This window comes from Grus americana, chromosome 1 (genome assembly GCF_028858705.1).
Source record: "Grus americana isolate bGruAme1 chromosome 1, bGruAme1.mat, whole genome shotgun sequence".
NCBI classification, from domain to species: Eukaryota; Metazoa; Chordata; class Aves; order Gruiformes; family Gruidae; genus Grus; species Grus americana.
Genome location: NC_072852.1, coordinates 78059551 through 78084602, shown reverse-complemented (window position 1 = coordinate 78084602; position 25052 = coordinate 78059551). Strand labels below are relative to the sequence as shown.

The 25052-nt window shown below is 37.8% G+C and overlaps 1 protein-coding gene across 8 annotated transcripts in view; it reads left to right on the top strand.

Annotated features, from left to right (window-relative positions):
• The window catches only part of SHISAL1 (shisa like 1), a 204637-nt gene that overhangs the window by 153425 nt on the left and 26160 nt on the right, over window positions 1-25052 (top strand). For all 8 annotated transcript variants that reach the window (XR_008575391.1, XR_008575393.1, XR_008575395.1 and 5 more), the window contains 3 exons: window positions 5267-5365; window positions 14103-14316; window positions 22037-22360. Coding sequence is in view for 3 of the 8 variants with exons in the window: in XM_054812683.1 (XP_054668658.1) it covers window positions 5299-5365; window positions 14103-14316; window positions 22037-22360 (605 nt within the window). In the remaining 5 variants the exon portion in view is untranslated. The remainder of the gene's footprint in view (window positions 1-5266; window positions 5366-14102; window positions 14317-22036; window positions 22361-25052) is intronic.

Genomic DNA, 25052 nt, shown 5'->3' with positions numbered 1-25052 from the left:
TGTGAGGCAGTGCTGATATATTTAATAAATTCTCTTGCTAGCTTTTGTTCTTTCTAATAACCAAAAAATGCAAAATGTGCAATGTTTTTCAAACTTTTCTTCTAAACATAGCTTGTCTTTTCCTTCAGTGTGAGGGGAAAATTATTTCTACATAAAAATCTTGCCACATGAAATGGTTATTTCTCTTGGCAGCTTTTCTTTCCAATGATTCACTGATTCCCTTCAAGAAAAGACAGCTAGATAAAACTATGAGGATAACCAAAGCAATGTACGTAGCAGCAAAGTAAGAGCTAAAATGTCACTGTTTGTAAGTAAACGTAAAATCTGGTGTAATGATCTGAGACCTATATCTGGTCCGTGCACCTAAAGTCCATGGTGAGGAGGGAGTTTAAAGGCAAAGAAGTTCAGTTTCTGTAGTGATGGTGAGATTAGAAGTTACAGTGCAATTGCAGGCTCTTTGTTGGCAGAAGCAAAAAGCCACCCACCTGCTGTGTCTCATATTAATGTCTGTTCTCCTTGATCATAACTTTACAGCACCTTTCCTTTGAACGTTGCTCTCTTTGAATCATTCATTGTTGCATCTGCTGCAAGGGAAAGCAATATTCCTAACATGATCCTTATTCTGTGAAAAGAATAGCAAAGCACTTAAAAAAACATGAGGTTTTAGGAAATGAGGACCATTTCTTCTATTTCGTAGTAGACATATTGAAACACAGACTGAAAAAAGCCTCTAAAACTGTGATTCCTCAGCCATTTCTTTAGTCTTCTTTATGATGTAGCTGCAGAGAGACTTGTGATTGCTAGCAGAAAGGAGGAGGTGATGTGAGGCTAAGAATCTCAAAGGATGTGGAAAAGGATAGGCATTCTCCTTCCCTCCACAGTGATCACAAATAAGCTTAAAATGGTGCATTAAAAATTAAAATTGGTGCATTAGACCACCCTTTAAATTGCTGATTTACAGAGCTAGAAAGAAAACCTTATCTCTTAGCCTCCAGGCCCTCAAATTTTATTTAAAAACCAACCAAACAAAAAACCCCTACCACCAGAACTACCTTTCCTCTTTCCTTCAAATGTAATTCTCTAATTTCGAAGTGCCATGTCAGTCTTTACTAACAGTAATCATAAGAAATTATTCAGCTAGATCACTGCTAATTACCATATTTCTGTCACCTCTGTTCTGTGGCCTAGCATTAGGAAATACTGTGTACAATCTAGGCACTTTCTTTTAGCGTGCAATCTGTTCTTCCCATCTCTTCCACCTGGCTGATTGAGGTCTAATAGCTCAGAGACATCCTCATGATACTGCACTAAATATGACTGCTTTAGTCAGACAACAGCATGTAAAAAATAAATTCCAAGTGGTCAAGTGGTGAATGGTTAGTTGTATCTCTGTCCTTCTAAAAATGGTCACATTCAGTTTAATTATCACTGAAGCAGTAGTTATAAAATAGGAGCATTTCCTTATCATCACAAATATCACAGAATGGAAGGGCTTGGAAGGGAACTCTGGAAATCATCTACTCCAACCCTCCTGCTCGAGCAGGATCACCTAGAGCAGGTTGCACAGGATTGCCTCTAGGCAGGTTTTATATATCTCCAGAGAAGGAGACTCCACAACCTCTCTGGGCAGCCTGTTCCAGTGCTCAGTCACCCTCACAGTAAAGAAGTTTTTCTTCATGTTCAGATGGTACTTCCTGTGTTCCATTCAGTGCCCATTGCCCCTTGTCCTGTCACTGGGCACCATTGAGAAGAGTATAGCCCCATCTTCTTGACACTCACCCTTTAGATATTTATAAGCGTTGATGAGATCCCCTCTCAGTCTTTTCTTCTCCAGGCTAAACAGACCCAGCTCTCTCAGCCTTTCCTCATATGAGAGATGCTCCAGTCCCCTCATCATTCTTGTAGCCCTCCGCTGGACTCTCTCCAGTAGTTCCCTGTCTTTCTTGAACTGGGGAGCCCAGAACTGGACACAGAACTCCAGATGTGGCCTCACCAAGGCATACTAGAGGGGGAGGATAACCTCTGTCGACCTGAACACTTGTGGGTGCATCCCATTAGGGCCCATGGATTTGTGAGTGTTGAATTTGCCTAAATGTTCTCTAGCCCAATCCTCCTTGACCAAAGGAAAAGTCTTCCTTTCTCTGGACTTTCTCTCCTGCCTCCACAGTCTGGGATTCCTGTTAGCAGTAAAGACTGAAGCAAAGGTGGCATTCAGTAACTCCACCATCTCTGTATCCTCCATCACCAAGGCACCCACCTCATTCAGCAGCAGGCCCATATTTTCCCTAGTCTTCCTTTTGCTTCTTGTTGTCCTTGACATCCCTTGCCAGATTTAATTCCAAGTGGGCCTTAGCCTTCCTCATTGCATCCCTACATACTCTGACAACATGCCTATATTCCTCCCAAGTTGCCAGTCCCTTTTTCCACATTCTGTAAACTTCCTTCTCCCTTTGAGTTTTTCCAGAAGCTCCTGGCTCATCCATGCAGGTCTCCTGCCTCCTTTGTCTGGTATGTATATGTGTATACATACAAAATGGATTCTGTTGCTCTCCTGGCCTTTGATGTGTGGCTCTAATGTTGTAGTCTCTTGCTCTGATCTTCCCAGCTGGCACATAATAAAATATAAGCATCACAAGACTTGGATTAAAATGCCAATTTCATTGCTGCTGGTTCTATTGGACATTATTGAATAAATCTTCCACTCCCTGAAAAGCTTCTAGATCTCTGCATGCAGTACTGATTTAAAAAATACCAGTAAGGCTGTATGTACTCAATTACTGGCAAGACTGTACTTTTCGAAAAACATATGTCTTATTTCCAGTTTGAGTTAGTCTTCCATAACTGATAGGTGCTCCTCCCCCACACCCCACCCCATCATTCTCACTGCCTGGTCAAAGTGCATGCTACTGAGAGAGATATTTTACAGAAATCTACTCTATTATTACTATCTTTAAGCCACCTTCATGAACAACAACACTGAGAGAAAAGTAAAGTTAGGTTTACCATAAGCCCATGTGATATGCATTAATTATATTACTCTCCTTAATTATTTACAAATTGGATTCTATATTAACCATTCCATTCACTTTCTTAGATCCACATCATGATCACAAGCTTGTAATTACCTGGATTATCTTATTTACTTCTAAAAATGTTATTAGGTTTCTTTAGGTCCTCTGAAAGCTGCCATAGTTTCCCAACAAACTGAAAAAAGGATATGTATGTCTCCCAGCCAGCTCTTTCTTCTAAAATAACTGGATACAAATTACACAGAATTGCAAATATCAAATTACGAACCTTAGTATCAACTCATTAATGTCATCCTAAATTATTCTTGATATGGAAATATTTAATAGTCTCAGCTATACCAAACATCTGTCTCTTTCCAGATACACAACAGAAGTGCTTATTGATCTCTTTTTAATTAACTGTTACTAAAGCCAAGATTTCCCTCTAGTAATGAATCACTATCAGAATTCCTGCAGCTTTGGTTTACTCAGGAAAAAAATCTTACTCCTGTTATTCCTAACAATATTGGCAATAGCTTGTTCTTTGTATCTGTTTTTCTTGATTAAACTCCTACATTCTTAACCTCTGGCTTATATTCAGTATTATTCTTTTTTATGCAATTCTAACTTTAAGTCTGCTTAGTGATTTAATTAATATGATATTCCTTCTGAAAAAAGGTGGCGGCTTTTTCAAATCAGATTGATGCTTAGAGAAATAATTAGCATTCATAGTTTTCTGCACTGTTTTTTTTTTTTCCCTTATGGTGTTATGGTTTCTAATTGTTTTCCCTGTGGAAGAACTCACTTATTTTAAAGCTACAAATACAGTGGTTTGGATGTTAATCATGATTGCAGACAGCATGATTTCTTGTACAAAAGTTACACTGATTTTTAGGTTTGTGTTTTTCATATGCTAAGGTGACTTCTTAGAGAATCTGCTTGTGTCAGACACAGCATTTTTTGTTAGTAAGAAATCTTTTGTCTCTAAATACCTCTTAGATAAGCACTGTGCCTCCCCTCCTGTGCCCACATATGTTACTCAGAATTTAGTTATTCATGATAATGTTGATTTTCATCCCCTTCCCTTTTGTTACATGCAGGTGAAATTGTCTTGGGATTTTAATTTGATTCAGTAGATTGTAGTAGATGCCTATTAGTAAAGTACTAAGTATTAAAATGTACAGCACTGATTTTGTAAGCATTTGGCATCATGTTGCTCTTGAGCTGTCAGAAACAGTGTAATTTTTTACTTAAATTACCATTTTCCTTTCTTTTTCCAAGCTGCCCCTTTATAAACAACTTAGAACAATTATTTTTTTAACAACCCAAAAATTAGACTCACCCCACCAGCTTTCAGTAGCACCACCTAGGCTTTCTGGTTTATAGCCCAAGCTCCCAGTGTTGTTGTACAAACCAATAAATTACCTCTTTATTATTCTCTGATGTCAACCTGAATTCAGGATGCTGAAGACCTTATACCTCCAGCATTAGTCTGCATTTACAATGACAACGTGATAGGGTACGAGACATTCCTACTGATGTTGATGACAACACTGGGACAGAGCCTCTGCTAGAGCTGTTAAATGTGCAGCTGGTGACATTGAATCGATGTGGATATAAGATGCATTTGGACTCTCCCAGTTGTGGGGCTGTTCTGCAAAAAACTAGGATAGCCTTTTTATGATGACTGCCAGCCAAACTACATCACTTCTCACCCTCATTTCTAGGAAAACAAGAAATAATAATCCCATGAAATGCTCTGATTCTAATGAAAAGACATTTTTTGAAACGTTTCCAACCATCTCAGTTGCTCAACCCACTTTCTGAACGACTGCACCCTCTAATGGGGTAAACCAGATTGACTTTCAAAGCAGCCAATTTATTTTTATATTGTTTATATCCTTCTAGTCCTTATAGGCGTAATGCATCAGCCCATTCTTGTGACAGTAAAACAACCACAGTTTTGCTGAATGTAGATTACAGGGGAGGTGTGAATATACAATAAAGACTTTATATGATTCATCTCTATTCTGGGTTAATGAAAAGTATGTAAATAGCTGTATACATTTGTGGTGAAATTAGAAAGAAATTTTAATGAAATCATAGGAGAATTTATTTCACTTGTAAGTCCAGAAAAAAATGTGATTTTTTTTCTTTTTTCCGTAATTTTACCAAAGCTTTATGGGGAAGTAAAAGTTTGAACAATGAAAGTGAGATGAAACAGATACTTAACTATGACGTTGCATCTTGTCAAACAGGTAATTCTCTAATGGACCGATGAAAGCCAACGATGACAAGTTGTGGTCAACAGTCCCTGAATGTGCTGATGGTTCTGCTTTCATTACTCTTGTCAGCAGGTAACTTTTATACTTTGAATTTATCTTTCACTGATGTGTGCCACGGGGAAAAATTAGTTGCAATTTAATACTGGGTTCCTACAAAACAAACAAGATCAAATGGATTGTTAATTGAGTAATAAATAAATAAAGCCTCTCTGTATTTAAGAACTGGAAGCTAGAATTTGAAATGCAATTGACAATTCAGTTTAAGAAGGAAAAAGTGATGGGACACTGACATGGTAAATCAGGCTGAAAATTTAAAAGAAAGAAAGCTACTGTTGTGATATGCTGGTTTTTTAGTTCATCTAAAAGAAAAAAGCAAGCTCTACACCACTGTACAATCCAACTGTTTTGCTAAATAACCATCTATTGGAAGCAGAGCAAGTTGGGTTCCAATTGTGTGTTTTTATGTGTTTACACAAGAATATGTAAGCATTACAAGATTGAACTTGGAACTTCAGCTATTCTTGAGATGAATACATGTTAGATACAATCTAACTTGTCTTATATATAGAAAAGAAAAATGCATGACATCATGGTATGCAAATATTATGTTATTTTCCTGAATCTAAAGAATTGACTGGACCAGGGAGTGGTTCCAGATATTTTTCTCCTGATGCTTGGTAGATCTGCCCTAGATGTTCACTACTAGCACACAGAAAGGATTTGTGCAGAAATACATCAGTTGTTAGCTTGAGAATTAGTCGAATGCTAAGATTATTAGTTGCATTTGTTCTTCAGGAGTTATTTTATGACATTAAGGTTTTCTGCAATTATGGATGTATATTTAAAAAATTCATTTAAAAGGGTCTTAGTTCAAACAGATTTGCTCCTATGAGTTTTTAACTCTCAGCACAACCTCATGTATCCTCCATTCTTGAAGCACTTTTTAATCCAAAAAGGTTTTTTTTCCATCGCTGCTCCTTATTCCCTTGTACTACATCACATCTCTAACCACCATACTTAAAACTTCACCAGGTATTATATATCTTAAAGTATCATTGTGCTCCAGTAAGATTTGTTACTACTCTGTGTAATGCCTATAATACTCAGTGTTAGATCCTCATCAATTAATTCAAGTGTGTGTTTTGTTGCCCACAGTCTCATTGCTTGTTTGCAAGTGTTCAAGTTGATTCTTGCTAATGATAGTTCATTATTTAGCTATAGCTGACCCAGTCCTTTTGCTAACAATGTTATTATCAACTAGACCACTTCTCTGCCTAATCTTAAAACACTATTTTCCTTTAGAGTCCTTCCACTGATATCCCTATGTATGGCGCTGCATCCCTAGTTATGTAACTGCCCTCCTCCTATGTACTGGGATGAGGCACAGGGATTGTAGCAGCTTCTTTGTTGTTATCCAGGTTAAAGTCATTTCAGAAAGCTATTTCCCTGGTGCACAAATGAAGCCAATTATTCAAGAAGACTTCAGTGAATGTATCCCAGTGATAAAACATCACAAAACTTTTCCACCTGCTCCAGTCTCTTCTGTTGATTTTTTTAAAGTTTTCATACCTTTACCACTCTTTATAGGGAGATTCTGCTAGAGACCTCCTGAGCTCACTTCTCCAACCGTTTTCCTCCAGATGATATAAATACCTATGTTCCAGTTGAATGGGACACGGGGATTACACCGTGTGTACAAATAGAAGTAGTCAGCCACTGGTGTATATATACACACCTATTCCCTCAAACCCAGACATAAAGCCCATGTTCGGATATTTTTTTCTCTTAGAAGAAAATTACTGCCTTTGAAGTACAATATTTTTGTTTGAAACTAATTACATATAGCTTTTACTTCTTACATAATTTATCTATTAACATCACAAACTATTGTCTTTGTAAATGTGAACCTTATCTTCTTGTTGCTCCTTGGCTATTAGTATTTTATTTATCTGACATCCATTATTAGTATGTAGAGTACAGGCTTAATTTGAAATCATCACAAACCTTTCATCCCAGTCTAACTCTGCTCCCTGTGGAATTTTACTACTGACATCTGTAGGAGTGGGTTTATGTCATTGCTAATTCACACACATTTTATTATTTATTATTTTGCAGCCAGCATGAATGTAATTTTTTTTGTTCATGACAGGTCAACGTCCATAAAAGAAAACTACTGGCTTTATGCAGTGAGAATGATGGGGAAAAAAAGGGTGCTACTCTCACTGGAATGATATGAGCATCATTTTTAAACTGAGCTGAAATGAAAATCTAATGGCAAGACTCCTTTTGAGTTCTCTTGATTTACAGACTTCTGTCTGTAAGATCATGATTTACTTCCAAGTCTTTGATATACTAAGATTCACAATCTTAGTACTAAATTTCTATAATCTGTATCCATGGTTGAAAACCGCACTTAATAATTGGAAATGTAACTTTCACTGGCTCTACAAGCAGAATGAAAGTAAGGGCACAAGTAACAGAAAAATTCCTAGAGCAGCTGTTCTCAGAGCCCTGTCTTCCGTGTGTCAGAACAGGAGAGAAGCAGCAACAGTGACAGTGGAGCAGAAGTGTGGTCAGATACCAAGGTCGTGGCTCAGAATGAGGATGAAATTTGGCAGCTGTAGCTGTGTGGTTAGGAAGGAAATGCAGTTGCTTAATAGAAGCGAAACGCTCTCAGGGCAGGAACAAATAATGCTGAAAAGAAAGGCTTCAGTTCAGAGTGTGTAGGCTTTGGCTCCATTTAAAAAAAGGATGGAATTGGATTGAGACTACTGAAACTTTAGACCGATTTTATTTCAACACTGTCAAGATCACAATGGCATGCAATTTAAGGATTTGTGAACGCTTACTAGTTGCACTAGCCACACAAGGAGTGCATAAGAAAGGGAGGAGCAGCATGCAGTCATGCCAGAAGAATACCCTTTCTGACCACTAACTCTTAGATTTGCTTTCCAGTAATGTTGATGCTTATATTCATTTAGTGGATTGAAACACACTTATAAAATCACGGATGACAGCAAGACTTATATTAACAAGCAAAAATTGACAGATTATTTGCACGTCACAGTATTTTTTCTTTGAAGTAAGAAAATTATCAGAGGATCTCAAATGATTGACATTGTGCTAAGTAAAATGCATACAGGTGAATATTTCTGTGGATCCATATGCAAAGCTTATATAGACCAGCCATTCTAAAAGCCTTGGGGCTTTAAAAATTTAGTAGCTCAATTAAAACTTTAATCAGCATTACACAGATCTCTAACTGTGAACAGATAGGGAAGTAACAGTTTGATGTACACTGGCTGTTTACTTTTTAAGGGAGAGTAGGTAAATCTTAAGATGAGCTTAGATCAGTCATTTGAAGCATGGCAGACTATTCTCCTCTCAAATTTAGTAGGAACAGAGATAGGAGCATCTGCATTACTTATCTGTTCAATAATGCTTTTTAAACATAGTATGAGAATTTGCACATTCAGCTCCAGAAACAGGTGGCATCTTTGCAACAGACAAGAGCCTTTCGGGTACAATACTTTTATCTGAAGTATTTCTATATAAATAAGGCTCTTTAATCCTCAGGATTTAAGCAAAGTTATTTTCAGGAAAACATACTTTTAAAAAATAATAATTACTCTTTGTTTATTGGATCTCTGATTCTCAGAGAAACAAAGACAGCAAGCAAAATTACACAGATTACAATAAATTGATAAAGTTTTTTCACTGTGTACTAGGTCTGGCTGGGATGGGGTTAATTTTCTTCATAGGAGACCATATGGGTGCTGTCTTTTAGATTGGTAACCAAAACAGTGTTGGTAACACACAACTATTTTAGCTATTGCTAAACAGCCCTTAAACAGGGTCAAGGCTGCTTCTGTTTCTCATTGTGCACCCTAGTGAGGAGGCTGGGATGGGCAGGATCCTGGCAGGGGACACGGGTGGCACAGCTGATCCAAACTGGCCAAAGGGCTATTCCGTACCATATAACAGCATGCTTAGCAATGAAACTGGGGTGGGAGTTTATCCAAAAATTGCATGGGACCTGCCTGGGCATCAGTCTCCTGATAGTGAATGATTGTTTTAGCATCATTGGTGGGTTGTTTGGGATTTTTTTTGGGGGGGTGGTGGTGGTGGATTTTTTTCTTATTCATTTATTAAATGGTCTTTATCTCGACCCATGAATTTTCTTGCTTTGCCCTTTTGATTCTCTTGCCCATCCCACTGGGAGGGAGAGTGAGCAAGCAGCTGCATGGTGCTTAGCCGCCTACCAGGGTTAACCCACCACACACTGACTGCCAAATTCAGACTGTAATTCAGTCATCTTGTTATGCTCTTATTTGTGCATTTATTTTAATCACTGACACACATTTTACTATTTAAGGATTTACTTAGAACTACATCTTATTGCAGACATCACTCTTCTTCTGACCTGATGTTATTTTCATTCTCCATTCTGTAGTCATCCTTCCCCCAGTTTTCATCCCCAAAGAAGTTTGGGGTTTGTTTTCCTTTTAAAACGGGCAAAGGACCCATGTAGGGATTGGGGATGCTTTGACGTGTGCTGTTAAGTAAACCACTTTGCAGTGATGAGCAAGCTAAATTTCTTAGGGTCCTATAGTCCTCTAGTGCATTCTCACGATGTAATGTCTCTCTCAGAGCACTGAATAATTTCAGAAGCATGGAGATATTTGACTGCTTATGAAACATAAATTTTAATTCCTATAACATGCACTAGATGTACATACAAGTCAAGTATAACCTTGCAGGGCTGCTGTTCACTTGTGGTAGCTTAACACAGGTGTAATTCACCTAAGCTAAGTTGTAGTAATAACATATGAAAAATGACATTTTTGCTATCCTGTTATTTGCAAAGCTAGTTCTAGCAATAAATACCTTCCATTAAAATGTCCCAAACTTGAAGCCACCATCTATACTGGAGGCTTCAAAAATTACTAACATGTAAGTAGTTGTAATAATGTAACTTTTAAAAGGAAAACTAAGTTAATATATCTTTAGCCATAACAGGCTTTAAACCTGCATTTTAAAAAGAGTGATGATTCTGTTATAGTGCATGATAAACAAAATTTGTGTTGCACTCTGAGGCTTTGCAGGTATGAAAAAATTTTGTTTCTCAGGAACAGCTGATATAATCAAAGTGAAGATATTCCAACTAAGAAGGAATAAATCAAGATGGCTAAAAAGTGATAAATGTCAAACTGATTAATTCAGTTATTTTCTCTCTGGCTGCAACTGAAGTAATACATACATTAAGCCATCTAATTCTGATAAGAAATCTGTAGGTTCAGTCAAAGTCATCCTTCAGCTGGGTAGAAAGAACACTGGACAAGGTGGGGCTTAAAAACCCAAACATAAATGTTCAGGACATAAGCAACCCCTAAAGGAGAATAATGGAAAGATGGTTTTCTTACTAGAGAGTTTATTGCACAGCTTTCTTGGTATAGCACATATGTATCTTCCTTTGAAGCATCTGAAGCTGGCCATTTATCAGAGAAGGATTAGATGGGTGCTCTTCTGCTGGATACTATAAATAAAAATAGCATGGATAAACATCACTATTGGAAGTGCAGCGCTACACTATGAAGGCTACCCCTTCACTTGGATTTATTAGGTCCAATAATAAGACTTACTTTCTGTTTGTTGATATCAGACATGGACTCACCTTTTTTCCTAGTAATGATGACTAGTGGAACTACACGCAATGCATGTAACGCACCCTTGCAAGCTGATATCAAACATTTACAAAACACTCAGGGCCCTTTATAGGTGCCTAACCATGCGCATCTGGTGCCATTTGACTTGTCCCTGATCATCCATGTGTGCACCAGACCTGCAAGAGTCCTGCATCTCCTCCACTGGAAGCTGGAGACCATACAGAACAGCCTAGGGAAATCTTAGCTGGCACTGGACACCTGTGTTTAAGTAACTGAATCAAGCTCACGTTCTTGTTAGAAATCAAATACTTAGTTAAAAGTTCTGTTCAGTTTGTGAATTTCTCCCATGCCACATGTCTTTTCCATTATTTTCTAGATTTAACTTTTCCAAAAACAATGATCCATAGTTAAAATGATGATGAGACAGAGTGTAACCTCAGCAAGTTTCCTGTTGATACAGAAGTGGGAGGAGTGGCTGATCCACCATAGGGTTGTGCTGCTATCCAGAGGGACCTGGGCAGGCTGGAGAAATGGGCTGGCAGGAACCTTGTGAAGTTCAACAAGGAGAAGTGCTAAGTCCTGCACCTTCCTGGGAAGGAACAACTGCAGGCACCAGTATATGCTGGGAGCCAGCTGGCTGGAAAGCTCTTTGTGGCTCCATTAGTAGGAGTGCTGCCAGCAGGTTGAGGGAGGTGATCCTTCCCCTCTACTCGGCACTGGTGAGGCCACACCTGGAGTGATGTGTCCAGTTCTGGGCTCCCCAGTACAAGAGAGATGGAGCTACTGAAGAGAGTTGAGCAAAGGGCCACTGAATGATGAGACTGGAGCATCTCTCATACAAGGAAAGGCTGAGAGAGCTGGGACTGTTCAGTCTAAGGAAGAGGAGGCTCAGGGGGATCTTATCAATGTATATAAATACCTGAAGGGGTGATGTAAAGAAGACTGAGCCAGGCTCTTTTGAGTGGTGCCCAGTGACAGGACCAGAGGCAATGAGCCCAAGCGGAAACACAGAAAGTTCCCACTGAATGTCAAGAAACACTTTATCGCTGTGACGGTGACTGAGCACTGTCACAGGTTGCCCGGGGAGGTTGTAGAGTCTTCATCCTTCGAAAGCCATCTGGACGTGGTTCTGGGCAACAGGCTCTAGGTGGCCCTGCTTGAGCAGAGAGATTAGACCGAATGACTTCCAGAGGTCCCTTCCAACCACAACCATTGAGTTTTTTCAAAACTTAATCAATCCTGGAACACTTTCATTATTGCTATGTTAATTAAGGGGGGTGCAGGGAAGTAAGTACTTGTTCAGATAAATACATGTTCATGCAATTACATGCTTTGTGGATTTTGCAACAGAATTTGAACATACAGATTTGTTGCAAGAGTTAGAGGGTTTTGAAAACCTAAGTCTAAAGAAAGACAATTTCTTTGCTGATTTTAGCATCCTCAGAGTTGGAACACACACTCTTCCCAGGCAGGGCAAGAACAGATATGCAATTAGTTTTCTCAGTATCTATGTTCCTTTAGAAATAGCATTCTTTTAGCACTTTCAGTTCCTGACTGAATTAATCTACAAAAGGATTTTCTCTTCTGTTTAAGTAATGATGGCAGGTCTGTGCGTGTGTGCATGCCAGTGTGTGTATGCATGTATATATATATGTAAAATGTTTAGAGTGGTTTTCCTTCACTCAGAGGGCAGTACAAGTTACCTTGTTTTCTCTTCAGTTTAGTACTCTGTTTTTTGTTCTAGGCTCCGTCTATACGCACAAATAAAGAAGTAATCTCCACTGTCATGATCCTTAAAATGTGACTAGACCCACAGAAGGAGAGCGAGAGATTCTTGAAATTAATATATTTTATAAAATTGAGGGGGAAAAAGTGTTAGGAATAGGCTTTTTTTAAGCAACATAGAAATAAATGAGGATTAGATAGATGAGGTACACAGATGCAATTACAGATCAACAGGGACTATGTGCAGAGCGATACGATACAGTTGAGCTAAATCCATGCAAGTCATTATCTCTAACCTCTTGTAATGGTAAACTGATACAAAAATCATACACCAAATTACAAGGGTTAATTCCGTCAGTCTAAAGTGAATATCCTTTATTAATTGGTGTAACCTTATGAAGTGCAGCTATCCACAGCATTGCTGTGCCTCTGTTCTCTAATCAGAGTAAAATCACTTCACTGCTAAGAGTATTCAGACTCTTGACTTCTACATTTCACTTTCCTTAGAACGTAAGGCCTTTGGGCAGGTCTGTGCGGTAGGTGTAAGCTTCCAGTTCAGAGCTGTTTGCAACCAGTAGGCTTGGAGCATGGTCAGAGAGCTTGCATCTGCCCACAGCCTTACCGCGTAGGTGTAACATGCCTGTGACCACACAACAATCAGCTTCAAGTCTGCATTCAAAGGATACATATGGAGAGCATTTCTTTTTCTTTTTTTTTTTTTTTTTATTTTTTTACCGGGAAAAGTGATGGTGAAATCAGTGTGACATAGTCCTGTAAAAAATGTTCTCAGGGATGTAATAAACACTTTACATGAGAATTTAATAAAGGAGAAATGTAAGAACTCCCAGGAATAGCTGTATTGCTATTAGTTCCATCTATTTGCAAATTCAAAGTTGTTCAGATCTGTTACACTGTTTTGTAATAGCTATTTCTGGCAGAATAATCCTTATCAAAGAATGACCTTTACAGTAGAGAAGATATTTTCTGTCAAGAACAGTGACTGTAAATCAAGTGCCATCAAACTTTTATTGCAGCTCTTACGCAGACTTTTTATTTTTATGAAGTCATCCCAGGAGAATCAAACACGAACATTGTTGAGTGTTTATGCATATCCGTATATTTAGAACAGCAATATGAAGATGTTTCTCTAAATATTTTTGTGCTTGAGGGCACGTCTTCTCTTCCCTTAAAAGAAATAATAGTAATCAGAAACATAGTAACAATAAAAATAAAAATACAAGAGGCTAAATATTGCAATCTTTTAGTACTAAATGTTATGATGTTGAAAGTTCTGAAATATTAATGTTTTTCAGAAATCAAACAACAATTGTTTAAGCTTAACCAATGAAAAATTATAGTTTGTAACATACAGATAACACAAGTGACTCACAAAGCCAATATTGTTCTTTGTTTTACAGTGTTGTCCGCACATTTTCGGGTCTGCGAGCCATATACGGACTACAAAGGTCGCTACCACTTTGGTTTTCACTGTCCCCGTCTTTCTGACAATAAATCTTACATCTTTTGCTGTCACCATAACAACACAGTATTTAAATACTGCTGCAATGAGACAGAATTTCAGACTGTTATGCAGATGAACTTAACAGGGAACGCAGATGGATACATGCATAAGTAAGTAAATGAGTTTTAAAGTACTCTTCACCAAACTGTTCCTGGTCTAATAACATAGTCTGAGGTATACTTAATGATGGAAGCAATTAGAGTAATTGCACACACAGAAAAACATTTCTAAAAGGTTTTTGCTGTTACAGAACTCCTAAAAGAAAGGATATTTTAGCATTGCTTTCTTTGCTTTGACACAGGCTATAAACATTGCTAGGAGAGCATGTATGTAAAAGTTGCGTATAAATGTAACAAATATAAAGTTACCTATAAAACTTACAAAAGTCTCTCCCCTGACCCCAATCTGATCCAAACTATGTTTAAATGTATATCGGTAAAAATAAACCCCAAAGCTGTCTGTAGGGGGGAGAGGGAGGGAGTTGACATTTTCCGTATCAACCCAAATGTACTATTTTGAATATAAATCTCTTGTAATCACTGACCTTGGGGAACAGAATGTATTTGCGTATGTACCAACATGGTGTGGTCTCCTTACCTCGGATACTTCCATGTACTGCTGGGGCCTATCCCCTAAGATAAATGTAAGTAACTTTTTTGCTAAAGAACCAGTAAGTAGTAAGTAGATCTTTGTTACTGATTGCCTATTTAACAAAGTCTTCACTTGCGGTCTGTGTCCTATTTAGTATTTGACATTGTGATCACACTAATCTGCTGCGATTTCTCTGGGTGCAGAGGGCAACTTTCAGCTGATGTAAACCCCCAGGGTCAAATTCTGATTGATCTGCTTTTCCCTGCATTTTATTCTGGTATCCAGCCCCTCCAGGGCAAGAAAGGGGCAGATCAAAGACAACCGGAATTCCAGCCTATTGATTTTTGTTTACAACAGGGATTTTAGTGTTTTCTTCTGCGGTGCAAAAGTCAGTCAATGTGTTGTCATTCATTCCTATGGAAGCAGGTGCAAGGCTGCTAGGAGACTAGTGCCGGAATACTGATGTTGGCTTTTTTAACTCACTGTGTGCAGCTGCGTCCAGCAGCAGCCAGCTCATAGTGTCAGCAAACTGTCATCTTCCTTAACAACCATTCCTCATACAGCTCTGTCTAGAGAAGTTTGAATCTTGCATAGATGTAGAAGTTGCATACTCTAACTTTACAGGTGTTAATGTGACAATCACCTACTATAAAGAAGTCTGTGTACTGTGTAGTGTAAAAGAAAGACAAAAATAGACTCTACCCATATAAGATAGATCCACATTGATTTAAAGGTATACCATCTTGTTACTGTATGTGCAGCTATGTCCTTGGGGTGAAATTTCTTGGCCTCGGCCTTGTAGTGCATCTGGCAACATCAGGAGAACATATCACACAGAACACTGGGGAGGCGCTTCAGGTGGAACAGGCCCATTAGAGGCCATCCATTTTCTCCACCCTTTGTGCAGTTTGGACAATCTAGAAACTGCTAACACCCTCACCTGGGGCTATCCAACTCTGCCAACATACATGCCTCCAGGCAACCTGGTGGAGTTTATACCACAGTATGTCCCAATGCCCCCACGCAATGTATACTCCACATACACTCCAAGGTAAAAGTAGGATGTGCTACCCCTTTCTTTACTAGGATAACCGTGCTACCTCGGCAGCAATTGGGCGCCTTCCTGAAGAGAGGTCCTTGCAGGACTCTCAGGACAGAAGGGCTGTGCACGTAGTTGCAGACAGAGCCAGAAACTGCTTCACACTCAGAGTGATAAAAAGAGAATCTCAAGAATGGACTAGTGTAGCTATTGCCCCCACGCTTTCCCGGTTCTTTGTCTTGCATGCAGTAAATTTGCTTTATTTCTTCCCTTACTGTTCTGTAAACCCTGCACCAACACTGCTGAGCAACCAAGTCTGCCTAACAGGCAGCTTCATCACAGAGTTTGGGATGCTACTGGCCAATTGTAATTCAGCCAAGTAGAAAGCCAACGCATCAGGCTTTTTCCAATATCTCAGGAGCTACTCTGTGTAGTCATGGCCAGAGCTTACTAAGGTAAGACCCTTCTGTTGTTCCTTTCACCTGAAATGGACAGGGCAATCAGCCACTTCCCAAAGCACACACGCACAGGGGAACAGGTACAGTCTGATTGCAAAATATGCCCTGGGATGTAGAACATTCCTCTGCCTCCTGCATTCTGTTTGTATGCTTGCTCACATCTGTACATGTACACACACGTGTGCGCACCTCCACAGAAGTATTTATAGGGCTGTTTGTGAGCTGTTTCTCAATGAGAAAAATGTAATTTGGTATTCTATGAACTGCAGTATTTATTTTAATCAAAATATTCAGAGCATAGTGTATTATATTAGTTTTCATTTAGCAAGCTTTTTTTTTTTTTTTTTTTTTTTTAAAAAAGTCACCTCATTCAGTTGTGATGAAGAAAAAGCTAAGTCTGTAGTCTTTGTTGGTAAGATTTATGGCTGAGAACCACCCGCAGACTATTTACCATATATGTCTTCAATATTTCCTGCGGACATTAGCTATGTGCTGATCTTTTGCAAAGGTATGTGAAATCATGTTAAAAACAATAAAAAGCTTCTGGAGATGTAGCTTAGAGAAGTGCTAGAGTGGAACCAGTATTGCCTTTCTGTAACTTCCTGAAACATCACTTCCAATAAATCAGTCAGGGCCACGAAAATGAAGAGATGCTAACTTTCTATGTAACACTCCACCAGTGCAGTGAGACAGAGGGAGAGAGATCTCACCTTGAGCTCACGGAGATTGGTAGAAAATTTCCTGATAATTTTGTTATGCTGTGGAGGGGCAGAAAGAAGTGAAGCGAAGCATAGATGCCTACATTAAAAACATTGCAAAAAGCATCTTACTTAACACACTCTGACTTTATTTAACATATGTGATAATTTAACTTTATTTAGATTCTAATACATCCAGGGTTCACTTTAGAGTAACAAAGTCAGCTCTTTGTTTAGATCTAATTTCACACACCACTGAAAAAAATTCTGATGAAACCTATTGTACTGTGGCTGGGGAGAATGATTTAGGATATGGGAATAGCAATGAACTGAAAAAAAGGGATTATAGTTTTCAGGGAAGAGTGATTCAATATTATTATTTCTTTTATTTCAATATTACTATTTGGTTTATTTTTCCCCCTAGCCATTCTTGTGAACATCAAAACAAGTTTCTTGGTTTATAATACAGTTGAGGGAAAAAATTAATGAAGTGACTTGTAACTTCTTTATTATGGCACAGCTGAAAAAACACATTTGTCTTCTACAGTCACACAATATAACTTTAGCCAGGTTTATTTACATTTTTTCCATTACTATAACAAAAGATTTCTGTTTTTGTAAGTGCAGATTACTGTAAGTGCAGGCTACTATATCTTTGAGATCATGCAGATTATTCAGTCTATAATAATTCTGAATGTGAACAATTCATATAGCATTAAATATAGAAATACCAACGATGTCTAACAGACAAGAACAGATCTGCCATCCAAAGTGTTTTTCCATAAGAGTGTCTAATAAGATGTTTAACTGTTGTTAAAAATAGTATTCACTTGAATCTAGCATTCATACTCTCTCAGATTTTCTACTATGCATGTTTTGATGGATTATCAGCAGTACTACTATGCTGGGGGTCCTTAATCTGATACTGGAACAGTGTTATGGAAGTCTGTAATGCATCCATGTTTTTCCTTATCTCTTATTCCAGTTTTTTCAGGGTTGCATGGCTTTTGCACACCACAGTACAACATTGCTCTGAAAGCAATGTGAGGATAGAATAGCACTATCTTTCTCCAAGTACAGTATATCCCCTGCAGAGCTGGCATTTGCTTAAATATCTCCCAAGATATTTTCTTTACAAGAAAAAAAAAATATATCAATTCCACTACCAACTGTTGCAGAAAGATGTGATTTAGCTGGGAAGACCTCTTAGGTACTACAGTAACTGATTCTACAGGAAAACATAGGATTGGGCAAAGGCCTTGAGATAATAGCAAAAACAAAATTGGAGAAAAAAAAAATCACATTTAAGGTGTACATGCATAAACTGCACAGATTTCCTCAGTGTTAGAAGTACCAAGGCATTTGCTAGGTTGTAAGCTTGCATTTCCTTGGGGCAACAAGAAACAGTTCCGTGGCCATCTGCCCACATTTAAACTACAGCTGTAGAATTCTGCTCACAATTGTTTTGATTTGTTGGGTTTTTTAAGCCTGAATTCCCAAATGAATTATTTTCTGTTCATGTGCTACACATAAAAAACAACAAAATCTTCTACAAAAATGTAGCCTGGTCCTAACTTGCTTGTCATCTGTCTCAAAAAGTTAATGAATTAGATGGAAGGAATCACATGGGTAAGAATGATAATAAAAGAACCTGTCTTTTCATTTCTGTGTAGGAATGTTAGAGAAATCTAAGTAGGATTCTGTAGATGGACTAGGAGGAGATGGATGGTAAAAGTATTTATTGTTCTCCCAGTTCAAGGCTCCCTGAAGTCAGAGCAAATCTTTCCATTGACACAAGTGGGCTCTGTATTATGGCTATACCAGATATACATCGTATTTCTATAAGACGATGTATCTTAAACTAATGAGCTACTAAGCTTTTCTGATAGGTCCATGAATTACTCTTTTTCACAGAGAAGCTAAAAGGAAATTTGCCTGTAATTTTTACTTCAGATTTAGCTTCTGTATTTGTGTGCCAGCAGCAGCAGCAGAGGACTGGGCAACATAGCTTTAGAAGTCATTCTCAGTGTTACATTGCTAAACTTTGTGTTGAACCTAAACAGGAACCTCCAAAATGACTGATTGGGAGGGGCAGGGGCCCTAGCAGGGCAGGGCAAGCTTTCCAGCTGGGGAAGGGGAGAGGAGGTACAAGCATGCCAAAACAACTTATATTTGATTGTCTTGGTGAAGGAACAAACCCCTATAATTTGAATCTCAGTAAATTTGGAATCTGTTCACACTTCAGTCTTAATTGAAATGAAACTTCTGCACAAAAGTACAGGAAAATCAGATTACAAGATGAAACTTTTACAATTAAATCATTCAGTTCAATGAAATGAGATTAAGTCCTAGGAGCTTTTTGATTCCTAGTTCTTTTCTGTGTCTCTGGCCTTACTGTTATTCAGTGTAAGAAAAATAATTTATTTTCTAATTAAGACATCTTATTAATTTTTTAGCAAAGTTTTAATTTTTACTATCATTAATAGCCATCAGCAAAATCAATATTTTCTACCATCTTAATAGTTTGAGAAACAGAAAACATCAAAGTATGGAATTTCCCTCTGTGTACAAAACGTACTCCTTATTAATTTTGCTTGTGATTTTTCACAAGGCCCTTTTGATAGTGCTGTTGTCCCACTGTTAATTAAAATAAAGCCGTCTTTCATTTTTGTACTTCTGAGACACAGATGTTATTTAGAAGGAACATATGGATAACTCACATATGGCATGATTAAGAAATTGTTTCTTTAAATTAGAACACTCAAAATAGCTCTAATTTTCACTAACCAAAATTTTGATGGGTGAAACGAAATACCTAAAATACAAACAAATTCTTTTGAGTTAACTATAAGAAATGCTCCTGCCTCTCACGTTGTTGCCAAAACAAAAATAACGCATTTTCTAATATTTCCATTCATACAATGGATCAAATACAGGTCACCTATTTGTAAAATGGATCCTATTTGCATTAGTGATGAAGAAGAAGAGGATTTGTTACAGTGGATTTCTCCCTGACTTCTCCAGCCTTCACTTCCCTTTTATTCATATGAGCGGAAGAGAGAAGAGTTTACCCCAACAGGAATAAATCCACTGAAAGTCAAGAGTAGCACTACTGAGAAGCCTGGATTAACAAGATCCTGTTATACTTTCAAGTGCCTGAACTGCAAAGATTTTAATGCATTACAAAGGCATGCATGTGTAAGTCTTTAGTAGAGGCAAAGACTCTGGAGTTAAGGGGTTTCAGAAGCACTATATTTAGTCTACTTCCAATCTTCCTGGAAATTTACTGAAAATTTTTTAAAATCTTAGGCTTGCGTAATCCTAAAGTTACAGAGAAAGGGACTCATTAACAGCTCTGACCTTCCTCTTGTTATTTACAGTTATTTGCTATGGAACCTCATTTAATCTAAGCGTGTTGTATCTGTGGACTGGAAAAATGATTCTCTGAAGAGGAGAATCAGCCTCCTTAAGTGCTGGCAGGCAGCAACACAGAAATTAAAATTCTGATTTCTTACCTGAGTTCTTGTTTCAAATTCTGATTTTTTAAAAGTATAAAATGTAAGTGTCACCCAAAAGTTTAAATAGAAGTGAAAGGTTGAAGCAGTGACTTGAAATGGTTTAGATCCAAAAAGGCTTGGGACATATTTTTTAAATTGCCAAAATATCTTTCTAGCTTGCATCTGTAATATGTCTGTCTTCTCAGCCTTTATTTCTTCTCACAGCACTTCTGTTTTGATTAATGTTCTGATAAAAATACAATTCCCTCAAAGTTTCTCTGAATGTCTGTGAAAGAGAGCATGGTTGAGTGTGTGTTCAATTGTACTCATGTAAGTTCAGGTTCACGTAGATGTGGGTTGCCCATCTATTACCTCAATATAATTTTTATCCAAGACTGTTGTTCTAGTGACATTTTTTGCTGTTATCTCTTCTTCTTGCTCTTGGTTTTACAGTCTCTGGTTCGCATACTTCCATGTTAGCTCATAGGCTAGGCTAGACTAGCCTTCTTCACCGTATATCTAACCACCTCATTCTTACCCATTTCTTTCCTTCTCTGTTCTGACCTCATTCTCCCCACTCACACAGTTTCCAATCCAAACTGCATTTACACCTGACAATCATTTTTCTTTTAATAATATTGCATCTCCAGCAGAGCTTTAGCATTTCTTCCCCTTTTTGATCTCCAAATTCTTGACCCCTTATACTTTTTCCTACTTTTTTTCCCCCCCTTTCTTTTTGTATTTTTAGTCACCTGTCATAGCTTTACAGTTCTGTGCACCACGTCAGCAGCTGATAATTTTCATGGTCTTTACCTATATATACACATTATAGCTACACCAACATATACATATAAATGTAGTACGTTATTTTCCTTCCTGTGGAATGCGTTGTATAATATGATCTTGTCAATGTTCTTCCTTCCTAAATTTATTACCAGCAAACTAAGGGCTCTTTAGCCATTGCTCTTGAAAGCCTATACCTCTACTAGTATCTTCTGTATACAGCAATAATTAATTATTAAATTCAGAGCAAATCCAAGCACATTAAACACCTTTTAAGACAAGTGGTTTATAATGCATGTCAGCATTGAATGTTTTCAATAGTATAGACACTCCTCAGTCTCAGTTATTATGGCATATTTTCATATGGTTAACCCTCAGTTCAGTAGGGTGACTCTCTGGGAGTGAGAATTTGCAGAATAAGACATACGACCCATCAGTCATGTACATATCAGTGTCTCACTTAAAGTATTGAAGCTAACTGTACACCCAATGTATTTGCTGATAGAGCTACACAGATGAGAGGGAGAAATAAAAATGTTTGTAAGACGGGGCCTTAATTTTTTCAAAACTTCCCATGTCATGCATATAGCAGTATTGAGATTGAAATAACAAATAATTTTTAAGGACACATACTTCAGAACAAATTTTTTGTTTCATCCATCTATATATTATATTTATATAGTTAATGAGACAACCTTGATAAACTAACACAGTGAGCATTACTGATATATGAGGGTTTTGTTTTCCCTTTTTTTCTTTCGCAGCAACTACAGTGCGCTGTTAGGAGTGTGGATCTATGGCTTTTTTGTGGTGATCTTGCTGGTACTGGACCTTTTATATTACTCTTCAATGAACTATGATATTTGCAAATTTTACCTGGCACGGTGGGGAATCCAGGGCAAGTGGATGACACAGGGACAGAGCCGATGGATTAACCGTGCTCAGGATCCAAGCCAAGTACAGACACAGCCTCAGCCAGAGACACAGCCTCAGCCAGAGACACAGCCTCAAACATCACAGACAGTACATACTTTAAAAGGAGATGCTTTAAGCCCACCCCTGATGTCTTTTCAGAGTACATCTGCCTGGTAAGTGAGTTAAGCCATATTGTGATATATATTTTTTGACTGTGTTGTTTTGTAGTGTGAACAATCGCGTGTATTTGGAAGCGTCTGCAAATTCAGGCTGAACGGCACCATTTCTAGCATATAATTCTTTATATCCAGAATCATCTTACAGAATTACTGCTTAGGAGTGATTTCTTACTCTGCAGTATATTAAGTCATTCTTTTAATACTGTGCTCAGAGACATAGATGTTGCCATTTTTTAGTGCTAAATAGCTTTACTACTCTGTGGTACAAATAAACTATGAGTCTTTGTTCTACATTGACCATTATAAAATTACTTTTAATCTGGTCTCAAAGACTAATTGCTATGTGTATCTATGTATCTGTTGGTCTGCTTTTAAAAGATTGTATAAATAGCAACACTGAAATAGCTTCAATGCGAGATGTCACAAATCCACGCTATCTGTGGCATGAGACACCGAAACAACATAAAAAACAGGTTAGGGGTTTTTTTATATGCATAGCCAAAAAAGCATAGCCTGATCTCATTTGACAGAGTGACACAAGTAGGCTACTGTAAAGTTAAATGCTACAAAACCAAAACAAAAGGCCTAAAAAAACCCAGACCAAATGGGAGACACATACTTCAGGAGCAGAACATGCAGTATAAATAGAAGAAACTAAATACTGATCGCCATGGGACAAAATGACATTGAATGATTTGGGACTGTTTTTACCAAAGAAAGCAGAAGTAAAGGAAGAGAGATGAATAAAACGATGATCTGAATAAGGTGTCAAGAAAGACGGAGACTTTTTTCTTGGCAAGAGAGCATAAAGATTTGGAAGGGGGCAGAGACAGTACAGAGTCACCAGCGTGTTTTAGAAGTGTTCCAGAAGGCTGAGTGCTGAGTCTTGGCAAAATAAAGTGATCTAAGAATGAGTAAAGTGAAAAAGGTGACAGCAGTTCCTGAAGCTGTGGAGCATGTAAAGCCACAACGTTGATCTTGGTCTGAAACCTTTGGGTAGCACTGTGTTGCAGATGGGATGATGATAGCAGTAGTCCTTTTATTTCATAACTTGCCCTTTATTTTTAAGTGTAAATCTAGAGCAAATAGGGTTGGAGATTTTTCATAACAGAAAAGATAGGGATAGTTCGACCCATGGACAAGGATCAGTGAATGAGGAGGTTGTTTGGCATAGTAGCCGGTACTGGATGTATCCTGTGCAGATCAGACTTAACAACGATTCTATCAAGCCTTGCCCAAACAGAAGAGTCTAACAGTGCTACTTAAGATAGAGACTTGCTTGTGCTCTTGTGCTTAGTCGTAAGCACTTTTCTTTTCGCTGCTTCTTCCTCTTCTCTCCTTTTTTCTTCTTCTAATTCCTTCAGCTTTTCTTGCATATTGATTTCCCACTCGTCGGTCAGAATTGCCATAAAGGTTAAGACCAACTTTTGTGGTACAATAATTGTATTCTAGCTTAATACATGTGTGTGTGCTTGTATGTGTATATATAAAAATACAATGACTGAATGAAAAAAAAAATTATACATGAAAAAAAAATAGCCTGGTTATACTTCTTGGTAATTCTGCCATACCATTACAAATTAAAGGAAACTATTCAATAACTCCTGAAGGATTCTTGGTCACTTTCCATTACTGACTTTTGTTATTCTGTTTCTTTGCTTTTTTTGAAGCATTAAGCGGGGAATGTATGTTAGGATCAGGTGAGCATATCCCATATGCTCCTTTTCCTGTGTTTGCAGGAGATGAGCATTGATAAATCACTCCAGTAACCCTCACCCCTTCCCCAGTGAATCAACTGTCTGTCTGTGCTCCCCTCAGTTCCCATAAAATTCATTCTTTTTTTTGTTCTAATCCTTTCATTGCTCAATGGAAGAAATAAGTAGATGTTTCCTTAACAAAACCATATTTATCCCTTGTATTTCAGCATGTAAAACACTACAAGAGGTGCCATATTTTCAAACTTATAACCTGCAACCTTTGAAACTCACAACCCCTAAGTAAGTGCCTAGATGATTCAGTCTGAGTTGGATACATAAAAAATACCAAGAAAAATGTAGTAAGCACTGGTGTTTAGGAGTGAAAGAGTTTTTTGAGTAAGCAGATCCCTCAGAAAACAACAGACTTGTGTACTAGGGCAATTGCTAAGACAGTGGGGAGTAAGAGGCGGTTGCCTGGCTATTTATTTCTCCATTAGATAATCTGCAGGTTATATACATGAAAATATGGTAATTTTGCCATATAGAAATTAAGCTTAGTTTCAGAGTCCGGTTCTGCTGCTGTTTATATCTGATGAATAACCTCAGTACTGTCTTCTCAAAATGTAATTGTACTATCAGTGAAGTGCAGTGGAGTTACTGGATTTATAATTTCCATCACTGGTTTTAAAATTGTCTATTTTATTAATATCTTTTTGTATTTTATACCTGAATTTCCATTAATCTAGATGATGACACCAACCTCTTAGATGCTTTGGTAACAGCAGGTTTCCAGTCTATCAAAAATGAACTTTTCAGTTTGTGTTGGCATTCTTAATGTGTCCTAAACTTATCCCAGTTTTTTTTTCTCCATAGAGAAAATAAGCATTTTTCTTTAGCACCTCACAAAGACATTCATGTGTATATATATTGGTGGTATCATAGCATAAGAATGGTTCCTGTTTACAGATTAACTTTTTGAAAATACAAAA